Source organism: Cyclopterus lumpus, chromosome 13, assembly GCF_009769545.1.
Source record: "Cyclopterus lumpus isolate fCycLum1 chromosome 13, fCycLum1.pri, whole genome shotgun sequence".
Classification (NCBI taxonomy): domain Eukaryota; kingdom Metazoa; phylum Chordata; class Actinopteri; order Perciformes; family Cyclopteridae; genus Cyclopterus; species Cyclopterus lumpus.
Window position 1 is genome coordinate 3,975,186 of NC_046978.1, and position 22,603 is coordinate 3,997,788.

General features: G+C 40.1%; 1 protein-coding gene across 2 annotated transcripts; it reads right to left on the reverse strand.

Annotated features, from left to right (window-relative positions):
* Positions 1-11,277: 11,277 nt before the first annotated feature.
* Positions 11,278-20,540, reverse strand: ankk1 (ankyrin repeat and kinase domain containing 1). Of its 2 annotated transcripts, none has more exons than XM_034549275.1 (9): positions 20,251-20,540; positions 19,668-19,950; positions 19,397-19,548; positions 19,086-19,135; positions 17,148-17,303; positions 16,160-16,281; positions 14,538-14,583; positions 13,843-14,083; positions 11,278-13,502 (listed from the first exon to the last, which is right to left on the reverse strand). In XM_034549275.1, exons 1-9 carry the CDS (start codon positions 20,301-20,303, stop codon positions 12,464-12,466), a joined length of 2,142 nt encoding a protein of 713 aa, XP_034405166.1. In that variant the 5' UTR covers positions 20,304-20,540; the 3' UTR covers positions 11,278-12,463. The 2 variants fall into 2 exon arrangements, with proteins under 2 accessions (XP_034405166.1, XP_034405165.1); XM_034549274.1 differs by having other exon boundaries at positions 20,202-20,540.
* Between the last annotated feature and the right edge of the window lie 2,063 nt (positions 20,541-22,603).

The following is a 22,603-nucleotide window of genomic DNA, read 5'->3' on the forward strand; positions in this document are numbered from 1 at the left end:
TAGTCTCAATCTACAGAGTAACATAAATTATCAAATACATGCCCAGGGGGGGGGGGTTGTTTGTAGCAGCAACAAACATGTTTACAATACAAACAATACAATAAAATAGTAGAGCAGGACAATAGAACATTTAAGAAAATTAAATAATAAAGGAAATTAAACAAGTATATACAGTGTATTTAAGTGTGTATAAAGTATATAAAGTGAAAGCGGTGCGAGGGTTATTGATATTGATTCAATTTGAAGAGGATCTGTCCAGAGGTGATTTATTATAAAGTCTTATTGCAGTTGGCAGGACTGTTCTCCTGTATCTGTCCTTGTGACTGTAACAGCGGAGTAACAACATACAGGGAATACAAACTGTTGTAAATTCCTGATTGCAGTTCAAAAGGGTCTTATCTCCTTTAATTTCTCTACAGAATTGTAGAGGGTGTTTTGTCAGTTACTCCGAGTCCCTTCAGGCAGCGGCTGACGGGTGTACTTGATGACACATCTTAATGTAGTAGCACTATCTCTGAGGACAGTTGGATTATATTTGCCCCCGACAAGCACCATCAGAGCAAAACTGGTTACAGGAGAGCCTGGACACAGGTTTTTGGATGACAAAGAAAAACAATAATGTATATTTACACAGCCAATAATATGTGATGTGCCTTATATTTCACAATAGGGACTCACACTGGGACTCCAGGAGGTTTAGCTCCAACCTGTCTGAAATAGTGATGTGTAGAAAGCATGTCCTATTGTACTATTCAGTCCAAAGCAATCATATAGCATGGTTTATGTGTCTACTTTCCTGGCGCAGATCCATATATGATCCATATCTATTCACTATATGGATCTCCCATAGCCCTGTGTGACACATGTACTGTATGTATATGGTATTCCCATAATACAAACCTAAGCATGAATTTCCCACACCAACGTGGACCGGCACCAATCATTTCTGGCACATACTGTGTGTTGACATTGTTCCCGCCTTCATAATAGCTACTGAATCATTTTAATTAGCAGCTATACTGGTTAACAATTTGTACACTATTATTTAAGGATATCTTGTCCCGTCAGTTAGCCGAAATCAAACATGCATGCATAAAACTATAGTATAGTATAAGAGCACTTAAATGTTAATTTGTGTATGCTTTAGGTTCTTGCAATGTATACCTTTGAAATGTGAACATGTACGTGTATTTCCTGGATATGTAAATTATTAACACATAACTGTCATCGATATATCTAAATTTAGTATCAGTAATAAATTCCCCTGAGATTTACCGCAGAATTGCATTTGAATTCATAAATACAGTAGATTATGAGTACAATAAGTACGATCACAGTGATTGCAAGAATCACAAAGACTTATTCACACTGACAAACAGAGAAGAAGACAAAGTCACATGGCCACACATATACTGCAGAAACACGTTACATGGTTATTCCTCACAAAGAGTAAGTTGTAATGGAATCGTTTTGTTCTCATTCTTCTTTTGTCAGTCTAAAAACTGCTGGTGGTTTTGATCCCTATATTGTTGTTGCATGGCATCTCCACGTTTCTGATTATATTTCTGATTACATCAGGGGAAATCTCTAGAATGTTGGCCAGCCTGCCCTCAGTGTCACTCCTGCTTTACTGAAGCTGTCAGTCTCCTGTCTTTTAATACCACGTCTGACATGACACGCGTTCTAGCAGTGCTATTCATCACTGATTTATAATGTTACACACTATCTCATTGATTCTGTTGTATGGAATATCAAATGTCAATGTCAAAAACAGTAACCTTGGCAGTCAGCTGTGCACACAAGGAGATACACAGAGGGTCTCTGAGGAGTGACTTTCTCATGTCTGCCCCTTCTCGTCCCTCTCCAGTCTCCAGTGGGTGTTTTCCCACATCACTTCTGGATGGAGCGCAGTGACAGGCATCTCTAAAAATAGTGCCAGAGGTTGGAGAAGGAGAGTTCAAATAGAGGTGGGACCCACTGCTATTAAAGCAATGGGGGAGACTCTTAATTAACTGAATCACAATAGCTTTCCTGAATTATTAAAATATTCTCATACCAAGGATCTCAGTCCATAAATTTGATTACTGTGGACTATCAACCAGCAGCATTTATTCTCTGCCCAGGACCTGCAGGCTACAATGTGCATAGTGAGACAAAGCGGCACAATATGGTAATACCGTCAGAGCATTTAACCTCAAAAGTCAGAGAGTTACAAACTCAGTTGTTCTGCTTTCTCAAGAGACTTTTTTTTAAAAGAGCGTTACTGCATGTTTGCTTAAATTATAGTTGCATATTGTTTATCACTTTTTTTCCCACATTTTTAAATACCATTTTGTAATTATGGCTTGTAAAACACAAATCAATGCACTTCTTCACTTGCTTTAGCTTTTGGCCGCAGTGGTTAAGGTTAAAATACGTTATGAACCTGCTATTCATTTTCTGAGATATGTCTGTTTCCAATAACATTTTTAATTTGGGAATCTGTGAAATTGCAAATACATTTCTGAATGTGAAATAGTAAGTTTGGTTCAGAGTTGGGCTTCTGAAGTATTTCTAAGCCTGACTTTTCTGAAATACAGAGAAATAATTTTAGGCCCATAGCTAACTAAGACACAGCTGGTTTGTGTTACATGCTGGCCATCCGTTCAACAAGTAAGAAAAGCATGGAAAACAAAAGAAACTACCAAGATTTAGTATGTTTTTTTTGTGGTTACCCTTAAAGGAATATGACTGTGGTTTTTTCCTGTTTTCCTCTTAAAGTATAGGTAATCTACCAAGTGTACACTAAACCATAAAGGCTGTAAAGACCCCTTGCTGGAGCACACAGATCAAATAAGGGAAACTGTCAGACTTTAATGATTTCTGAGGAGAATTACGGTTGTTGACCTTCACTGTTCGGTTCACCTGTGATGACAAACGACCTGTATCCTGCGTTAGAAGCACTACACATTATAAGACAAAAATATATCTTGACTGGTAGGCTAAGACAGACTGTGTTGTAAAAATGTTTAATTTTCTTTTTTTGCAACACTCCACCACCTATGAGCTTTTGACATTGCACCTAAGTCAAAGACTACCATTACCGCAAAATCTATGAGCGCCATTATAAGCAATTAGGAGTGTTCACTAGTGTTGGAGGGAGAACTTAAGTTGCATGACTTATTGTGTGCTCCCAACTAGAAAATATAATTGACTAACATTATATTTGGAGCATCTAATAACTTAATTAACACGAATTAGCTCAGTATTACCATTTTTGCAGCATGAATCACTATTAGTGAAGTATCCGGTTGGCCTTTTCACACTAATTGTCGAGGAGCTCACATGGCATTTGAAGAAGTTCAAACCGAGCATCAGAATGGGCAATAAAGGGGATTCAAGTGACTTTAAACGGTTGCCAGGTGGGCTGAGTCTGAGTATTTAAAAAAACTGCTCATCTACTGGGATTTTCACACACAACCATCTCTAGGTTTTACAGAAAATGGTCTGAAAAAGAGAAAATATCCAGTGAGCGGCAGTTGTGTGGCGGAAAATTACTTGTTGATGTCAGAGGTCAACAAAGGTATGCCGAATACCATCTCTGAATGCACAACACGTGGAACCTTGAAGCAGACGGGCTGCAGCACAGGCTCACCAACATTAGACAATAGAAGATTGGAAAAACGTTGCCTGGTCTGATGAGTCTCGATTTAAGCTGCGACGTTCAGATGGTAGGGGCAGAATTTGACGTTAACAACATGAAAGCAAAGATCCATCATGCCTTGTATCAACGGTTCAGGCTGGTGGTGGTGGTGAAATGGGGTGGGGGATATGTTCTTGGCACACTTTGGGCTCCTTAGTACCAACTGAGCATCGTTGTGCTTCAGTGAATGTTGTTGTTTTCTCACAATAATGGATTAAATGAGATGTGAATAATTATGAGAGAAAATAAAGGGTGAGGAAAATACAATCTAATTCTAGATTATCTTGATGCCTCAGTTTGTTTGGATAGTTCAAGTATCTGAGGGGGAGAAATTGTAAGACAAGGAAAATACAATGATTTGATCGATTGGATATGCTTCACATCTAGTTTCTTCTTCTCTGATTCTGCTAACTTGGCGTGATAAAAATGACATGTGAATGAAATGTTTAAAGCAAATGACACACTGTGTGTCCACTGACTTCTGGGACTTCCTGTATCTTGCTGAGCATTCTTTAAAGAGGTTTCTCTGCTATATTACTACTGTATCTGCTGTATTTAGGTATACTAGAATGCTAGTCTGTACTGTCTTTCTAATTTGAACATTTTGAGCTGCGATTTCTTGCTTTTTTACACAAGTGACTGAAAAGTCAACCAAACCAGCTAGGATTTAAGTATTTGCTCTGTAATCCAAATCTACTAGGGACTAAACTATATTCTACTTTCTACCTTGAGGTAAAACAGACCTTTGTCCTTAATCAGTTTGGCAAGAATTTCACATTCTAGCAAACTGAGACTTCACTGGTGGCAAGGATCCCCTGCCTGAGTGCCGACTCTTACCAGTATCGATCGATAAGTGGGCAATTCCTTCAACGACCTGTGGGCGGGCTCATCACAGCTGTAACTAATTATTGCCAACTCCAAGAGAGGAGGGTGAGAGGGTGCGCAACATCCGCACCCTCTTACCCTCCTCTCTGGCCTCGTCTGTTCTGTCAGTCCTCCCTTCAACCGATTCCTTCGCACTCATGCAGCCTAACTTTGCCACTGACACTCTACTCTCTACTCTGTCTTCCTCTCTTGATTCTCTCTGTCCTCTTACGACTCGAAAGGTCCGCAAGTCCTCTCCGGCTCCGTGGCTGTCCGAACCAGTGCGCGCCGAGAGAGCCACTATGCGAGCATCGGAAAGGAAGTGGCGAAAATCCAAACACGCCGACGACCTGCTCGCCTATCAATCTCTTCTCTCCTCTTAACTTCATCTTCTTCCCCCTCGCTTTACTCTTTCACCCTCCTGTCTCCCAATCAAGTTCTTACCTTGATAACCTCTGCCCGCCCAACCACCTGCCCCCTTGACCCCATCCCGTCTCACATTCTCCAGTCTATTGCTCCTGACCTTCTTCCCTTTTACACCCATCTTATTAACACCTCCCTCTCAACCGGCTGTTTCCCTAACTCTCTGAAGGAGGCAAGAGTCAACCCTCTCCTGAAGAAACCCACTCTCAACCCGTCTGAAGTCAACCACTACAGACCTGTCTCTCTCCTCCCCTTCCTTTCCAAAACTCTAGAGCGAGCTATCTTTAAACAAGTCTCCTCCTTTCTCCACAGTAACAACCTTCTAGACCCCCATCAGTCTGGATTCAAGACAGGCCACTCAACAGAGACTGCCCTCATTGCTGTCTCTGAGCAGCTTCACACTGCTAGAGCAGCCTCTCTCTCCTCTGTCCTTATCCTTCTAGACCTTTCCGCTGCCTTTGACACAGTGAACCACCAGATCCTTATTTCCTCCCTCCAGGACATGGGTATCTCAGGCACTGCACTCTCACTCTTCTCATCCTACCTCACCGACCGCACTTACCGGGTAACCTGGAGAGGATCTGTGTCTGAGCCTTGTCTGACTACTGGGGTCCCTCAGGGCTCAGTCCTTGGTACTCTTCTCTTCTCTCTGTACGCCAACTCTCTCGGCTCTATCATTCACTCGCATGGCTTCTCCTACCATAGCTACGCTGACGACACCCAATTGATCCTCTCGTTTCCCCAATCTGAAACACAGGTGGCAGCATGAATCTCTGCCTGTCTGACTGACATCTCTCAGTGGATGTCCGCACACCACCTGAAAATTAACCCGGACAAGACTGAACTTCTCCTCCTTCCAGGAAAAGGCTCTCCCACCCACGACCTGACTATTAACTTCAACAACTCAGTGTTGGCTCCGACTCCGACTGCCAGGAACCTCGGTGTGACACTCGACAGTCAACTCTCCCTGACTGCCAACATTACCGCAATAACACGCTCCTGTAGGTACATGCTGTACAACATCAGGGGAATACGACCTCTTCTCACTCAGAAGGCGGCACAGGTTCTGGTCCAGGCTCTGGTCATCTCACGGCTAGACTATTGCAACTCCCTCCTGGCAGGTCTACCTGCTTATGCCATTCGACCTCTACAGCTCATCCAGAATGCAGCTGCTCGGCTGGTCTTCAACCTCCCGAAATGTACCCATACTACTCCGCTCCTCTGCGACCTTCACTGGTTACCGGTGGCCGCCCGCATCCGCTTCAAAACATTGGTACTTGCGTACCGTGCTGCAAACAGATCGGGTCCGGTCTACATCCAGGACATGGTCAAACCGTACACCCCAGCCCGTTCACTTCGCTCGGCTTCTGCCAATCGGCTTGTAGCTCCGTCACTACGAGCTAAACACTCAACAAAGTCACGACTGTTTGCTGTGCTGGCTCCTCATTGGTGGAATGAGCTCTCCATTGACATCAGGACAGCAGAAAGTCTCTACATCTTCCGTCGCAAACTAAAAACACATCTTTTTCGACTATACCTTGAATAGGGAAGGTAGAGCCGTAGTAGCACTTTGGTAGCACTTAAATGGCTCTTACTGATAGCACTTTGTAGTAACTTTATTGAAGAAATTGTACTTGCTTGATTCTTGTTGTTCTGAGTTTGAACTCATGGTTTAATGCACTTATTGTAAGTCGCTTTGGATAAAAGCGTCAGCTAAATGACATGTAATGTAAAAATGATTGAAGTTGAGTTCAGGGAGCTGAGCTTTTCAACTAAGCCTCCTTCCACTTCCCTCCTCTCTTTAACTGATTCCACCTGGCTTTTGCCTGCTTTAGTCCAAATAATTTGAAATCAATTATCCTCTAGGCAGAGTATCTATCTAAATATTAACACAATCTACAAAATCAGAAGCCTGGAATTAATATAGGAGTAATAGGATGTGTTGTTAATTTTGATGGGGCTAAAAGTGAGAGATTGGAGAGCTCTCTTAGTGGAGATAGTCATTATCACATCCTTTGTGAGATGAGTCTCTCTCTCTCTCTCTCTCTCTCTCTCTGTCTAGACTTTAGCCTTGTTAAATGCATACCGCTCCCCCCTATTCCTTTTCTTTCCCTCTAAAAATCAGAGAAAGGAGAAGTATTTCAGTGCATTGGATTTTGAAATCATAGAAATTAGGCTATGCTCTGTGGTAGAAAAACATTGTTGATTCTTACATGTTTTGTTTTGCAAGATAATTTCCACAAATGAACTCCACTTTTATGATTTTTTAATGCAATCGACATAAGGACAAAGCTAATGTTAAGCACAAGTATACACAACCAGGTTGTACGGGTATGATTACATTTTGTCGTCTCATTGAGCTACTTGTTAACAACAGCCTTTTTTAAGACTGGTAAAAGTTTCCAAATTGACTTCAAGACCAAATTTTAATGGACATTTAACATGTTGTATTATAGATGAAGGTGAAGTTGGGGCCTACAGTGTTAACAACACAGCTAAATAAAGCTAATGTATGCTATCACATGCATACAATGTCTAAAACTTCTGCCACTCTGAAATAACCAAAACAAAGAAGGCAGAATTTAAGGTTAGAAAACAGATACAGCAGCATTGTCCGGTACTTTTCCTAAAACTTCAATAAATAAATATTTTGCGTGTCGCAAACATATAATTAATTTGTGCTATCTTAATCTACTGTCTTTTATTGTTCTGAGGTATCTTGCATTAGCTTCTAGCCCAAATGTAAACAAAGATGCATAGTAACAATACAGTCTGAAGGCTATACATGTGTGTATGCGTTTTGATATGCCATTCCTTTCTTAATAATGCATAAAGTAAGTGACTCAGAAGCCTGTTTCGAGTGACAGGAAGTGAGCAGCAAGCAGCATGCTTTGAGGTGTGTTCTTCAGGCTGAAGGGAAAGAGAGGCTTGTTTTTCAATTCGAGTTAATCTGCAAAGGTATGTAATCTTCACTGAAGGACAAGAGGTTGAGGCAGGGGGGAAATGAAAGATACATATCTGAGTGGTGTTTGATTCACTGTCGGTTCAGCTTGTCCAAGGTGAGAAGTGTTTGGACGTTATGATATTATGATCTCATCTCCACTGCACTTGCGCTACATCATCAATATATCATTTAGTCATTAATCTGCGGCTTAAAACTTTTAAAGAGTTTCGTCAACGTTGCTCAAAGTGCCCTGCTGGACATTTTCTCTTTCTCTTTGTTTATTAATGGTAAAATTGGTGCACAAATAAACTCAGAGACAAAAAACATCTATATTATACATGACACACCATTTCACCTCCTAACCCACCACACACACCCCTCAAGAAAATTACCCTCAAATTATAAAACCCTGCTGACACACATTTATGTGTTTAGATATCTCACAACTTTGATTATTAATAACTAAAGTAAATTAAGTGCTGTGGTGTATGATAATCAATATACAATAAAATCTTGCCAGCTGTGTGGTAAATTAAGTTAATTGTCTTTGGTAATGCCTCATAGATAACTGGAGACTGCAGCCCACACACCTACCACATACAAGTGCATCAGTGTTGCAGAGACCTTTCAATTGCAATGCTCAAAGGCTAAGACCAATGATGAAACAAATATGCTATAGAGAGAATTCATGTTTTACAGTAAATTGTGTTCTTTTTTTCTGTGTAACCTCTATTTATAACCTCGCCATTAAATTTGATTAGAGCCTTTGAGACAGAAGACAAACAACTTGCACAGTGTCGGTGCTGCACTAAAAGCAGCCATCCAGTCTTTTTCTTTGTCTGAATAAAAACACAATCATATACCATTAAAAATAATTTCTTCGGTAATTACATTTTTATAAACACTCAAACGATTGCTCAGCCTTATGGCAATGTCACTCCTATCTCAGGCAGGATGTACAGATTGTATTGTGACGTGCTTTATGCTTAAACTATGATGCTCTACGTACCCCTTTAGCATCAGTTTTGCACGTGTCAGTTTCTGCTTGTTACATGCATTCACAGATTTTTCTAAATAAACTGTGTTTACAGGTCTACTAACTACTTGATTATTTCATATGCAGATAACTACGGCCACACAGAGCATCATTGATTGAAGTGTAGGGACCCTGACCAAGATGCTGTGTTTGATTTATCTAACCACCTGTCTTCGGATATACTGCTAAGCTATGCATAGTGTACTATCTAGGGTATTTAAATAGTGTAAAGTATTGGGGGTTTATACTCTGTGCTAGGGAGATAGGAGTGAGATCCACCATTAATCATTTTACAGGAATATGACAACACCAAGGAAAGGAGCTGAGAGGATAATAAGAATACACTGTAGACAACAAGGCCATTCAAAAGGTCAATAGCTTTGAAAGTACATTCTGCAGGATAGGAAGAGGTTATGATTTTTAAATAATAATTAAGAATAATATTTCTAAAGCCAATGTCTGACCTTTATGTACAGGCTATTAAAAGTGTTTATGTGATGAGGAAGTAAACGCTTACACTCAATAACATTAATGGAGTATCACTGAGGTGGAAAAAGAGCACTTGTAGCAAGCAGCAACCTTGGGGACTGTGTGTTTCTCCACTGTAATATTAAAGAGTAAGAGGTGACAGAGAGATGGCAGGGGAAAAAAAGTTTCCCATATCATCACTCTGCAAAAGAAAAAAATCATCCCTCGGGAGAGATAATAGATCACTCAATCAATTACCAGGGCAAGGACCAGAGATGCCTGCCTAGATGTCTGCTTGGCGCTGCTGAGCCGGCACACCTGGAAAGACAGAGCTGCATCAGTCATGACTGCAGCTGCTTAACACCACAGGGAGCGGCTCATTGGCGAGATTAACCCTGCCAGTCAAGAGGAGCTCTGGAGAAAGCTTGTAATGGCTCTCCTCTGAGAAGCTAAATATCCATAAATAACTGTAAAACATCCTATCATTAAGACGAGAGCTGTGAGTAACACAAACTAAAAAATCTTTATGCAAACATATAATATGTCTTCTTAAACAGGGTGAAGAGTGTACAGGGGTTTAGCCAACATTAGACAAGAAGATCAAACAGCTCTCACAGAGAAGGCTCGAAATTACAAAATTGTGCAAGTTGTTGAAAATGCTATTATGTCGGCCAATTGCGCGACACAAACCAAAATGTGAACTATATTCATTTTACCTGTTCAGTTAAAAATATTAGAAGGGTATATTAAAGAAAGTGAAGCAACGTTGCACCCTTCTTCTTTCTTTATGTGGTGTTTGTTGTCCCAGCAACTTACATGACATTCTCTTCTTCCTGCTTGTCTCCCAATTAGACAATACAATTAGTTTAGGGCCCAGCAAACCCAATTACTGGCTGATAGAAAGAAGCCGATGTGTCACCATGTTTGTAAAAAGGTGGGGCAGCACCATTGATTTAGGTCGGGCCTGATTAGATGTTGTTAAAAAAGTGAGTTACATTTTTCAGGAACTGTCAGTAGAACAATGTTGTAGTTAACACAAAGGCTTGTTTTGTTTCAACGATAGAAGGACAAAAACACTGACATTTAAACAATGGCACCGCACTGTGGAGTCCACAGATGTATGTAATTCCCATCTGTTAACTTGACAACAGTAGGTTTACTGTTGATAACATTCACACAAATGTGGTTTGCTTCCCATGTTTGAGACACTGAGGGTCTCGTAAATTAAAAAATGGGAATTGCCGCAGCAGAAAGTACACTTTCAACTATAAATCATCTGAGCCAATCTGAAATACACATCCCTCTTTAGGGAGCCTGTTCTCATTATATGATAGCTACTTTTCAAACTAGTGGACAAATTACAATAAGAGCAGGGTCATCAGATATTTTACAGCATCCCTGATCGATCAAGGGAGTGCCGCCTCCTGACAGCTGTCTAAAAATGAACCATTTCAAAGGAAAGCCTTTTTAGTGTACCGGTGTGTCTTTTATTGTGTCATGTACACAGATGTCATGTACACAGCTTAGTAGTTTTAGTAGGTTGTAGTTGACATGAGAGGGTAATGTAAGTCTATAAAAAGAAATTGCGTTTTCTGTCGGTGGGCATGTTTTACGCAGTGCACTGGTCAATAACCACAGGTGTAGCCTAATTTTAGTGAACATAAAACCTTCAATACATACATACAGTATGCCTTTTCCAATTTGTCTATTTCCTCGAGAATTAGAAGAGGATGGAAGGATGGTTCTGTGTTGTCATACCAACACTGAAAAATGACTAATAGTGGTCGACAACACAATTAAACACGCAATGTCATGGAATAAAATAACTATTAAAAACATTTTTTATTAAAAAAAGCACACACTTATGTAGCAACGGAAAAAAAAGAAAACAAATCCAAGATCAATCTGAGTCCAACTTAACTCTGCTCTGTCTATTTACAGTAATTTGATTCTGCTCACCCTCCAGAGTCAGTCTCTTGTGGTTCCAGTGAAAACCCTTTGAAGGTGCAGGTCAATACAGCTCCTGATTCCCTCCATTTCATTTCAATTTAATAAGGTGTCACTGTGTAAATGAGTATGGCATAAACTGGGCAGTGCTGCCCTAAGCCTGGAAATGGCTGATAATCAGAGTTACCTTGCTTTGTCATAAAGCATACATATTAGAGTTCAATAGACACATCCAAGTAATGCCAGTAACAGTGATCCACTACTCCAGTATCATGACAGATAACACCATCATAAAGTCTGACAGATTTAATCAAATGAATGCCTCTGTAAATCATAATAACAGCAACTCTTTTATATATTCCTTTTCACAAGACAGCAGGCAGCAGCCATAATTGCATTCACCAGGAAAGCATAAGCAAGTAAGGTGAGTCAAAGAAGGAAATCAATATGTGTTTGGTCATTGTAGGGTACTTCACCTGATCCTGACCCCTTGTATCGGCTCCCTCACATTTCCATTATAATAGTGAAACAAATACATTTAAATTTTTGTTTAAAATGTATCATAAAAATTATCCATCTTACTCTGCAATGACTCTACAACTTTGTGTATCTATATCTTAAATCTTAACCTGTATTCTGTTACATTTAGGGGAATTAATTGGCAGAAATTTAATATAATATGCAAAACTATGTTTTCATTTGTGCATGATGACCTGAAACTAAGACTTGTGGTGTTTTATTTGGCTAAGAAAAAGCCATTTATATTGATATACTCTTCCACGGAGTCTGCCATGTAGCACCGCCGTGTTTCCACAGTAACCCAGAACAGGCTAATCTAACACTGGCTCTAGCGACAGCCGTTCAAGTTTGAGGTGGAGATGAGCTTCCGAAACTTGGTTTTAAACGTGCCACGATGCTAAATTCATAAAGATTGGGGTGTTGATAAGCTCCAACGTTACTAATGCTATTAATTTGTACTTTTTTGATACTTACAGACTGTTCCTTTAAAGTTGTTTAATAAAAGCCCCAGTCAAATGGAGGATAATATTCCAGCTGTGGCATCGATGTTTTCGTTGTGATCCTCACACTCATATTGTTTTCACGACAACTTCTCCAGTCGTTGCACTATTTCCAATTTTTCACACCTCTGGGCCACATTCAGAGCTGTGGATCCAGAAGAGTCCAGCAGAGTCCTGTCTGCTCCATTCAGCAGCAGAGCCTTTACAATAGATATGCAGCCATGCTGGGCAGCCAGGTGTAAAGGTGTCACCTTTCCTGAGTTTACAGCATTAACATCTGCATGATGTGATATTAAGTGGAGGACACTTGGGTAACTAGCACTGGCGCAAGCTACATGCAGTGGCGTCCACCCTTTACTGTCCTCTGACATGTTTGGATCGGCTTTAGCTGCCAGGAGCTTTGCCACCACTTCTGGTTCGCCTTGGTGGCATGCGAGGTGGAGTGGGGTCCATCCATTCTCACCACCAGCATTCACACAACTGCCCTGACTCTCCAGCTGGACTACTGTGGCTTCATGTCCCCTTAGGGCGGCCAGGTGCATGGGTGTCCACCCTTGGAGGGTTCTGCAGTTGGGGCTGGCTCCTTTTGTCAACAGCTGCCTACATATGCCTGTATGGGCCTTCAGAGCGGCCAGGTGAAGTGGAGTGTATCCTCTGCTGTTTGCACTGTCAATGTTCACCTTACTCTGCATCAATTGTCTGACTACTCGGTTGTGGCCTTTCTCAGCTGAAATATGAAGAGCAGTGGAGAGAGAGCAGTCGGTCGCGTTGGGATCTGCTCCCTGAGAGAGGAGGAGCTTGGCAATACTCAGATGCCCGTAGGCGGAGGCTATATGGAGCGGCGTCCTCCCTTTTGCTTCCCGTTCTCCGACTACTTCTTCCGACATCCGTGATAGCAGCAGGCGCACCACTGTTTCATGTCCATTCTGGCAGGCCAGGTGGAGCGGCATCCAACCGTTCTTTTCCCGAGCTTCCGCCACAGCTCCTTTGTCCAACAGTAGACGGACAGTCCTGTCATCGCCGCTCTGAGCAGCGAAGTGGAGAGCTGTCCACAGGTCCTCATCTTCTTGGGTGGTAGCTGCACCATGTTCCAGCAACAATAAGATGATATCATGAAGACTGTAGAAAAGAAGTTCAGTTTATAATATAATATTACTGACTCTCGTCATCACCATTTGGTTGTCAGTAGAAACTCCAATCTTTCTACTAAGCCAAGCAAACCGTCTTCTGGGGCTACCTTACAGACATGAGAGTGGCATTTATCTTCTCATTGAACTCTTGGCAAGAAAGCACACAAGTGTATTTCCCAAAATGTTGACTTCGAATGGAGGGAGACTAGGTCTTTGGTTAACTTAGAACTGCAGACACTTTTGTAAATACCCAGCTGCTAGCACAAATTATGTTTCCTTTTGTAACTTGAAAAACAGATTTTTAAAATATACTGTATGTTCATACACACCTGTGCATAACAGCAACAAACAGAGGAGTGTAGCCTCTGGCAGTCGTACAGTTGACTTCAGCACCCAGTCTCAGGACATGCTCGACACTCTCTGCATCCCCGCTGGCTACCGTGTAGTGGAGGAGGCTGTTTTTACTCGGAAACTGTATGCGTACATGGTCTCTTTTCACCGAATGTCTGAAACTATCAAAGTCCTTTTTGTACAGCAGTGAGAGAATGCTGTCGCTTCCAGGATGGTCATCTGAAATGACAGCAAAGGGCATTATGTGAGAAACATAGCAGCAGAAATGGGAATATTAGCGTACCCAGAGAACCTTTATGTTTATGAATCCTCCTGCATTACAGTTGAGTTTCCTCATTTCAAAGTGAATGTGTACATGATCAGGATAGATCTCTGTGGATTGTGTGGTTCTCAGTCAATGCCTTGAGCATTAGTATTTGAACATATGTAGCTATAGATGCATATGTTAATAGAGAGTGGCAGATCATTATTGTGCATTACCTATATAGTCAACATTTCAGAGGAAATTTAAGGCTGGGTGGATGTTTCTTTTATTTACCTTTCCATTAATAGTTTACTCTTTTCAGTACTAAAGGTAATAGAATATATAAATATGACAGCACTGTACATAGCACCTCTTAAATGTCAACCCTCCAGGCCTTGTACTGCAACATGATTTCCCATCCTACTCTACCTTTGTGTTTTCCTAAGGGAAGGTCAGGCACCTCAGGCAAAGCAATCTAAAATGGAAAAGAAAGAACGGACAAAAGAAAAGTGGTTAATAAGCACATATCAATCAATATGTGAGCATGCGGATTCAACACTTAACTCAAAGAGACTCACATATGTCTGTATTTGTGTTTTTTAGCGGGGGAATCTTTAGTGGGAGATAGAAGGTAGTAAGTAGAATTAATTAATTTAATTTAATTAAATGAAAAAGTGTTAAAGATCTTAGAACATTATAATGAAAGTATTTGATGGACAGCATGCTCTATTTTTTGTCCGTTTCACAGATTTGGTGCTCAATTTAACAATGTTCTACCACTTAAACATTGGTAAAAAAAATATCAACAATCCCTCACATTGAGATACATAGATGTTGAGAAAAAGCCATGCCATGATATCAAAAACTTTTGACATCTTCGAGAATTCTGTAAGAAATGCATGAAAAAATGGTCTCACTACATGAAATGGTTCCTATGTGTGTTTCAAACTACACCAGCAACCAACATTTCCATTGATGGGACAGGATGACACCTACTGACATTGGTGACCCCTGGGTTTTACTTTAGTTTCTTGAATTGTTTCAACAAATAATCAATGGATTACTATGAAATTTGGTATAGATAATCCATGGTGCGTGGAGGATGAACCCTAAAAACTTTGAAGATCCACTGACTTCATGTAGCGCATAACCAATGACATTCCCATTATCTCAACTGTACTTGTGTTTAGTGCTAATTAGAAAATGTTTGCATCCTAACACATTAAGCTAAGATGTTCAACATGATGAATGGCATACCTAGTAAACATAGTGTCATTTTAGGATGCTCAGTCTAGCATTTGCCTAAAACTGGCTATAATTTATATTTTTTATAACCATGTATCAAATGGCAATTTGAAAATAATATGGCTCAGTGAAAGTGTTGAAAGCTATGGGTGAATGGTCACCCATAGCTCCCCTTGGCTTTGCAGAGCTTTATTGTGAGATTCAGATTATTGATTTGCTGTTCAAGTCTCAATTTTTTTTGGCTTACTCTCATTGTGTCGTTTTTAGCAGCAGGCAGCTGTTTTCAGTAAAATAGCTCTAAACTCTCTGTTCACTATCTGTTCAGCACAAAATGGCTGACAGACACAGTTAGCAGCTAATTGGTGAACATAGTGAAGCATTTAGTATCTAAAGAGCCAGATATTTCCCTCAGGAGTTAGTAGAGAGCTAAAGGAGTGTGAATATTGGACTTACATTTGCCAGGGGGCCAGAAACACAACTCCAAACAAATGTTAATGCTGCTCCGTAACTCCTGGATATGTAAAAAAAATCAACTATTTTCATACAAGTTTGCGAGATCAACTAAAAAGGGGATTATATGTCAATGTTGTGTTCACAGATTGTTTCTGCTGCCCCCAGGTGACCAAATAATTAGTTATTGGAGGTTCAAAGCCTAATTACATCCTCAGAGCCGCAGGACTCTTGTGTAAACGACATTACCCTTTTCCACTCTTTCTTATTATACTATTAACCTGAGCTATTCACTCTGCCAAAAGGGGAGCGTACGGTAGATTCTACAGTAACATTCAAATAAAGTATAAACTAACTTTATGTATCGGGGAAACCAGCCACGGATAATCTGATTTCTGTCCCTCGTCCCCGTTTTTGATTTGGTTTGGTCCTGGGATCTTCAGGACTTTGCTTAGAGCCTCCATTTTCCTCACAGTGTCTGCAAACAAAAAAGCAGTCAAGGAATGGACTGTTATTCATTTATCAAATCAAACAAATGTTTTCCTAGACTCCCAACTTCAAAACCCAGTGGGATCATTTCATAATTTCATACAGAGTATGATCAGCCATGCACAAATTACAGATTTGATATATAAAGTAACAGCAATAAGCTTTTGTGAAAATCACAAATTGTAATATCTGCTGTCTTGTCGACACAAAGATGACCCACTTGTAATGTATGCATTTCACGAAATATAATGTGTTTTCTTTTAAGCAATTTGATAATTGTTTTTTACTTTACTTGTACTTACCAAAGGGTACATGGTTGCTTTGTTTGATCATTTTTGCATGTAAAAGAATGTCAGAGGGACAGCAGCCAAATGCCTTCGATGGTAGCAGATTAAAACACGAATGTCAATATCATTGAGGGAAAACTACTTGGCATCAATTTACACTCAAACTTTTAATATGATATTAAATTGACAACTGCAATATCACAGAACACCAGACAAATTTGACAAATTTAACACCAATTTTCCCATGATTTTTTAGTCAAGATATTGTGCTTGCTATGATCCTTTCTCTAAAGTATTTTGTAATAGCTTTAGGGAGGACTGGCGACAGTCTTTGTATAAATAAACCTAAACATTAGGATACAGGAGAAATATAATTCCTTGAGCTTAGAGAATAAAATAAATTTTGAAATGTGTCAACATTTGCAAGATTTTGAGTCACCAGAAACCTTCGCCGTTACTTAACTTTTTTATGTGTATCGTCTACATGAGATTTGTGTTATTTTTCATCACAATGAGCAAATGACACAAAGAGCTGCAGTTCCATTAAGAACTTATTTGACATCTGCACCTGAGAACTCAGGCCTCTTCCAGTGGTCCTGGTTCCAGCACTGCCTCATGATGCCGATCATCTGTTCACACTCCTGGGGCTTCTGTTCGGGCATCTTCTCCACACAGGGTCTCTTACCGTGTGACACCTGTAAGAGTACTGTGGTCATACTGCTCCCTGGGCCAATAAAACAGATATAAGACTCAAGGTTCAATGAAGATGAACACAATCATAAGACAGATATTAAACGTGGATTCAACAGACCAGTTCACTTGTTTGTTATGTTAACTCTAGGAATATGGCATGCTCAACATAAATAAAGAATATCTCTGCAATTACAAGGTCTGTTTGAACAATCTTAATCATAATAAATGTAACACTGTGATATACTATGCCGAGGCGTGGGCATCTGTATTTATATATATATATATATATATATATATATATATATATTACTGGGTCACAGTAAATCAAGGAACAGCAAATAATTTTACATCATATTAAAATTACCTGTGCACAGACAGATACTAATAAAGGGATGCAGACCACAGTTGGAGAGGGTTTATTAAAGAAATGTTCAGACATAATCTTCAAATTGGCCATTTGGATACATTTGGGTACAATCTGTGCCAATTGAAATTTGCTTGGGTAACTGTAAAACTCATTTAATTTCCCTATTAATTCCATCTAAATACAGCTGGGCTTTGTTTTGAAAAATAAATCGATCAGACCTAATACATTTTCCCACGAAAAGAAATAATATCCAATTGGTCTGTGTGGACAACGTTGACCCATTTATGGATAGCTGTATGAAGTAAAGTTGATTTTTTTCTCTTCTTCAACTGCTGGTTCAGTGAGTTTTAGTTACAGAGAGAGGACATGCACCATTAGTAGGTTTTTGCGGTGTGCTCCTTTAGTGACTTGTTGTCAGAATAGTGTTTCTTTTTGATAATTATGGTTATCATGAGCTTTTAGATAAGCTTCTTTCCATGATGTAGGTATGCAGGATGAATATGTTGGCACAAGTGTGCATCTTTCACAAGTATTGGGGGCCCTCTGGTTCAAGAGGATTAAGTTATAGTTTCCGGTTGTGGTTTTTACACTTTGTTTTTTGTACTGATTAAAGTTACTATTAGGAACTTTTAACTGGATATGGAACGATCCGCTCGAGGGATGGGAGGCACGGGAGAACCAGAACCAGGAATGTGTGGAGCAGACTGCTGCATTTAAATTAGGGAGTCTGGTGCTCCGAAACACTACCGACTTCCTTCATAGGGACCGCCAAAATCAACACAAAATGAAAGTTCCTCGGCTTTAAACAAGGAACAAGTGGTAATTTGTGACCTTGAGCAGTGCTGGTAGGTTTATTTATTTAGCTTTGGACAGAGCCAGGCTTGCTGTTTCCCCGTGTCTCCAATCCTAATGCTGGCCTTATTATCTCTTGGCTGAATTTCATGTTTAATAAACAGACTTCAATCTCAATATGTTGAATGTCTGCTTATAGGGAGAAAACACCTGACTTCATAGAGCATTAATTATTTTAAGGATGTTGGACAGTATGCTCCTCTATATGATTGTAACCTATATAGACACCTTTTAGCATGTTATTTCAATTAAATATTTAGTGTTAATTACCTAGTAATAAAGTATCTTAAGAATCAAGACATCACAAGATTTGTCACATTTGCAACAATGATATTATAATGTTCACCTTTCAGCAATAGACAATAATACGAATAGGGATAATAGTTTAATGAAAGAATAATTCAATGTTGTTTGTATGACAACCTTTTCAAAAGCAACTGTGAAATTTAGTTTGAGAAACGTTAAAATGAGTATGCCTTCACCCTTATGCTATTTGAGTAAGCGTGTGGAGTGTTACTTGACTCCTAGCTGATGTAACACCGATACATCATTTTGAAATAAGGTGTGATGCAATAAAAATGAATTCATCCCTACCTGCATATGGTTTCTGTTGAGTCAGAATCTCCCACATCACGATTCCAAAGCTGTAGATCAAAGCAGAAAGAGGCACTTCAGTCCTAACTTTCTAACTTTTGCATATCCTGTGTTCATTGACGTTGTGGCAGTCCTTTTTAAATATAATTAAGGGTAAGAAAGGGTAAGAAAGAGTAAGTCAGACATGAGTATAATATATAGAATATGTCCCAGTAACTTGCGATGGGGTATAGAGTAAAGAGCAGGGTATGTCTGAATTGTGCACTGAATCTGGGGGGGAAAGCATTTAAAAAATGCCCTTGGCAAGTCACCTGTAAACATCAAAGGTAGTTCCTGGAAGATCGGGGCACTGAGTGAAAGCCTCTGGAGGAGTGTAATTTATGTTTCCTCTTGCTGTCAGATGCTCCATCAACAACGTCTTGCACATGCTCTCTTGCCAGTCGATTACACCAAAATCTGAAATCTGAGTGGACAAACAAGAATTTCAAAGTAGTCCACAGAATTCTCAGAAATGCCCAGAGATAAATGAAATCACATACACTGAAAATAACAATAATTTAGTTGTCAATGAGTTGTACTGACCTTGACATGGAGACAATCATCTAGTAGGATGTTGGATGTCTTGAGGTTAAGATGAAGTAGTGGAGGTTTCAAGCTGTGAAGGAAATTCATTCCCATCGATGCCTCATGAATCATCTGGAACTTTTTCGGCCACATCAAAATGTGACTGGCTAGGAGATCGTTCAGCGATCCATTACTCATGTACTCCATCACCACAGCAGTCGCCTCACTGCACAGTCCATAGATAGACACAATGTACTTGGATTTTAATGTGGCTATGTTGGGCGCCTCGTCTATTATTCTCCTGTGACGGAAAACAATATTAGTCAGTGAAAGTTGCTTTGGGCATTAAATTGTTATTTTAAACTTTAACTACAGCAGGAAACATTCTTTCCTGTGTGAAACGTTGTAGAGTTGCAAACACTAATCAAACCACAACATCTTAGTTAAAGTCCAAAACTGTGTGAGAAATTGTTGTAAATTCTGCAGGTGCTTGTACCATTACAGCAGGACGATGTGCAATTTGTGCTATAGTTTTCTTAATTTAAATCCCACCTGTAAAGGTTGTTTGCGCACAAGGTTTTGTCAAAGCTCTTCAACGCACATCTTTTCTGCTGGGCCTTGAGCTTGACCTGGTGCAGCTGACCAAATCTGCATTCTGCCACCTTAATCCAGTCAGCCTCAAAGTCGTCCTTCTTGAAGTTCCTGAACTGCCCAGCGGATCCGTCAAGGCAATCCATGAGCACAGAAATCCTCTCTGACAGACTCGCTATCTAATCCTACACATGAATAGGATCTGTCCTTCAGATCAACATGAATCGGTTGCGCCGGAGGAGCTTGTGTCTCATATGTGGAAAGAGAAATAAGTGGATACACCTTCAAATCTGTGGCAGCTGGCTGTGTGAAAGGCTTGTGGAGACACATACCTACTAGACGATACTGTTGATCCGTGGGAGGAGCCGAGGTGCAAAACTAGTTTGCAGTACAATGTTGCAAAGCCGGTTTTTTAGCTGGCAAGACACCTACGCAAGCTTTCACTCTTATAGAAATACTATGACTCAAGCCCTGAGGAAGAGCGCTAATTTTACATTGTGGCCAAACAGTGCAATTACAACTTCCAGGTCTGTCATGTGATACGATGGGGCCCAATAATACTTTTCTCCCTCAGACTTACATTGGGAAAGAGACATGTGTAATTCAGCGGGTAACTTATTTTCAGGTGAATGAACTTCGCATTAAGATTACTTGAATAGCTCTTATTTAAATCATTCTTCATGATTCGTCCTAAAAGTTGTAAAATGCATTAATAACTGAATAGCCTGTTTATGTGAATAACCCCAAGAACGACAGCTTGACTGAGGGGTTCAGAGCAGGGGTTTATGTAACGCTAGTCACGTGCTCTATAGCCCCATAATGCTGAAGATCCGGGTATTTCCATCTGAATTCTATACTCAGAAGTCTGACTTTTCTTTCTTCATCGAAACAATGTATCCAGTTCTCTTTATACATCCATGGCATGACTTTCAATTTCAAGGTGAACTCACATCCATCTGAAAGGAAAACTATAGCAGTTCTGAGAAATGTGTGTATCCAGCACCAACAGACTATCATTTTGATTCTTGATATTATTTATATATGCACATTGTAATTTTAGTCTGTTATATAGTAAATGAACTGCCTAATGAACCAGTCAAACTGCACTTGAATTAGGCACTTAACCCCCAGCAGCCCCAGTGGAACGGCTCAGTAGTCGGCAGTCTGAGTTTGACAGTATGGGGTCTGGATGGGGTGTGTGTGCTTGTGTGCTTGTGTGTGCCTGCATGCTTGTCTGCATGTGTTTATGAGTGCAAACTCTTCATATTGAGCAGATCGAGACCATACTACTTAAAGAGACCAAACATTCCCTCATGATTTACTGGGGCAAAGGGGGCTCCCTTTAACGGGTAGAAACATTGGGCAGAACCGGGCTGTGGGTGGAGAGAGGGAAGGGGGGAGAGAAAAGAAAGACAGAGAGAGAGAGAGAGAGAGAGGGACTAAGAGAGATACAGCAACAACCATATGAATACAGCAGCTATATTAATAATCAGAATCAGAATCAGAACCTTTTATTGCCATGTACGTTTTCACATACAAGGAATTTGTCATGGCGGGTGGTGCAACATTGGTCAATAACATCAGCAGGACCATGGTGTATCTAAAGGGAAGAATTAAGTGTATTTAAAGTGAAGAATTAAGTGATGTGCAGGGGAGTGATAGAATAACTATTAAAAAACACAATAGCAGCTGTGAATATAAGACAATGACAACAATGATAGCAGTAACAGCAGCAATTACACTTCTATACCATTCAGCCCTCTAACATTTATGCCCTTATTTCTCAATTTTTTTCTCCAGACCTACCCTTGTCTTATTTGTCATGACCTTAAAAGGTGCCAAGCCCAGTAAAAAAGTAAAGGATAGCTTAACACTGGAGGTTATCACGATGCTGCTTGAGGTGCTAATCAACAAGTTCAAAAGCTACCATAATCCTTAGAAAGTGGGCATGCTAGACTACATAACACACTGCTCACTCTTTTCACCACAAGTCCATGACGCAGCAGATAATAAGGAGACATTTATTGCCTTCTACCTTGATTTAGACCTGAATATTGCAGATGTCCCTTTTCTGCATCATTTCAGCAGTGTGTTATTTGAAAACAGATTATTAAACTGCCTGGTTAATGTAGGAGGATTACAAGAATATGAAGCTCATTTAGGAAGATGAGGAAACAAAGATGTCCTCTACAACCTCCCTCCTTATTCCCACCTGCTGTCTTTTATAGGCTCTCCACTCAACACCCTTTACAGCTCAATGTATCTGAGGACAAGATGTGTTTCGCTGCGATGGCAAAGAAAGAGATGAATTGATTTTTAGACACCTCCATTCCACATACACACACACACACACACACACACAC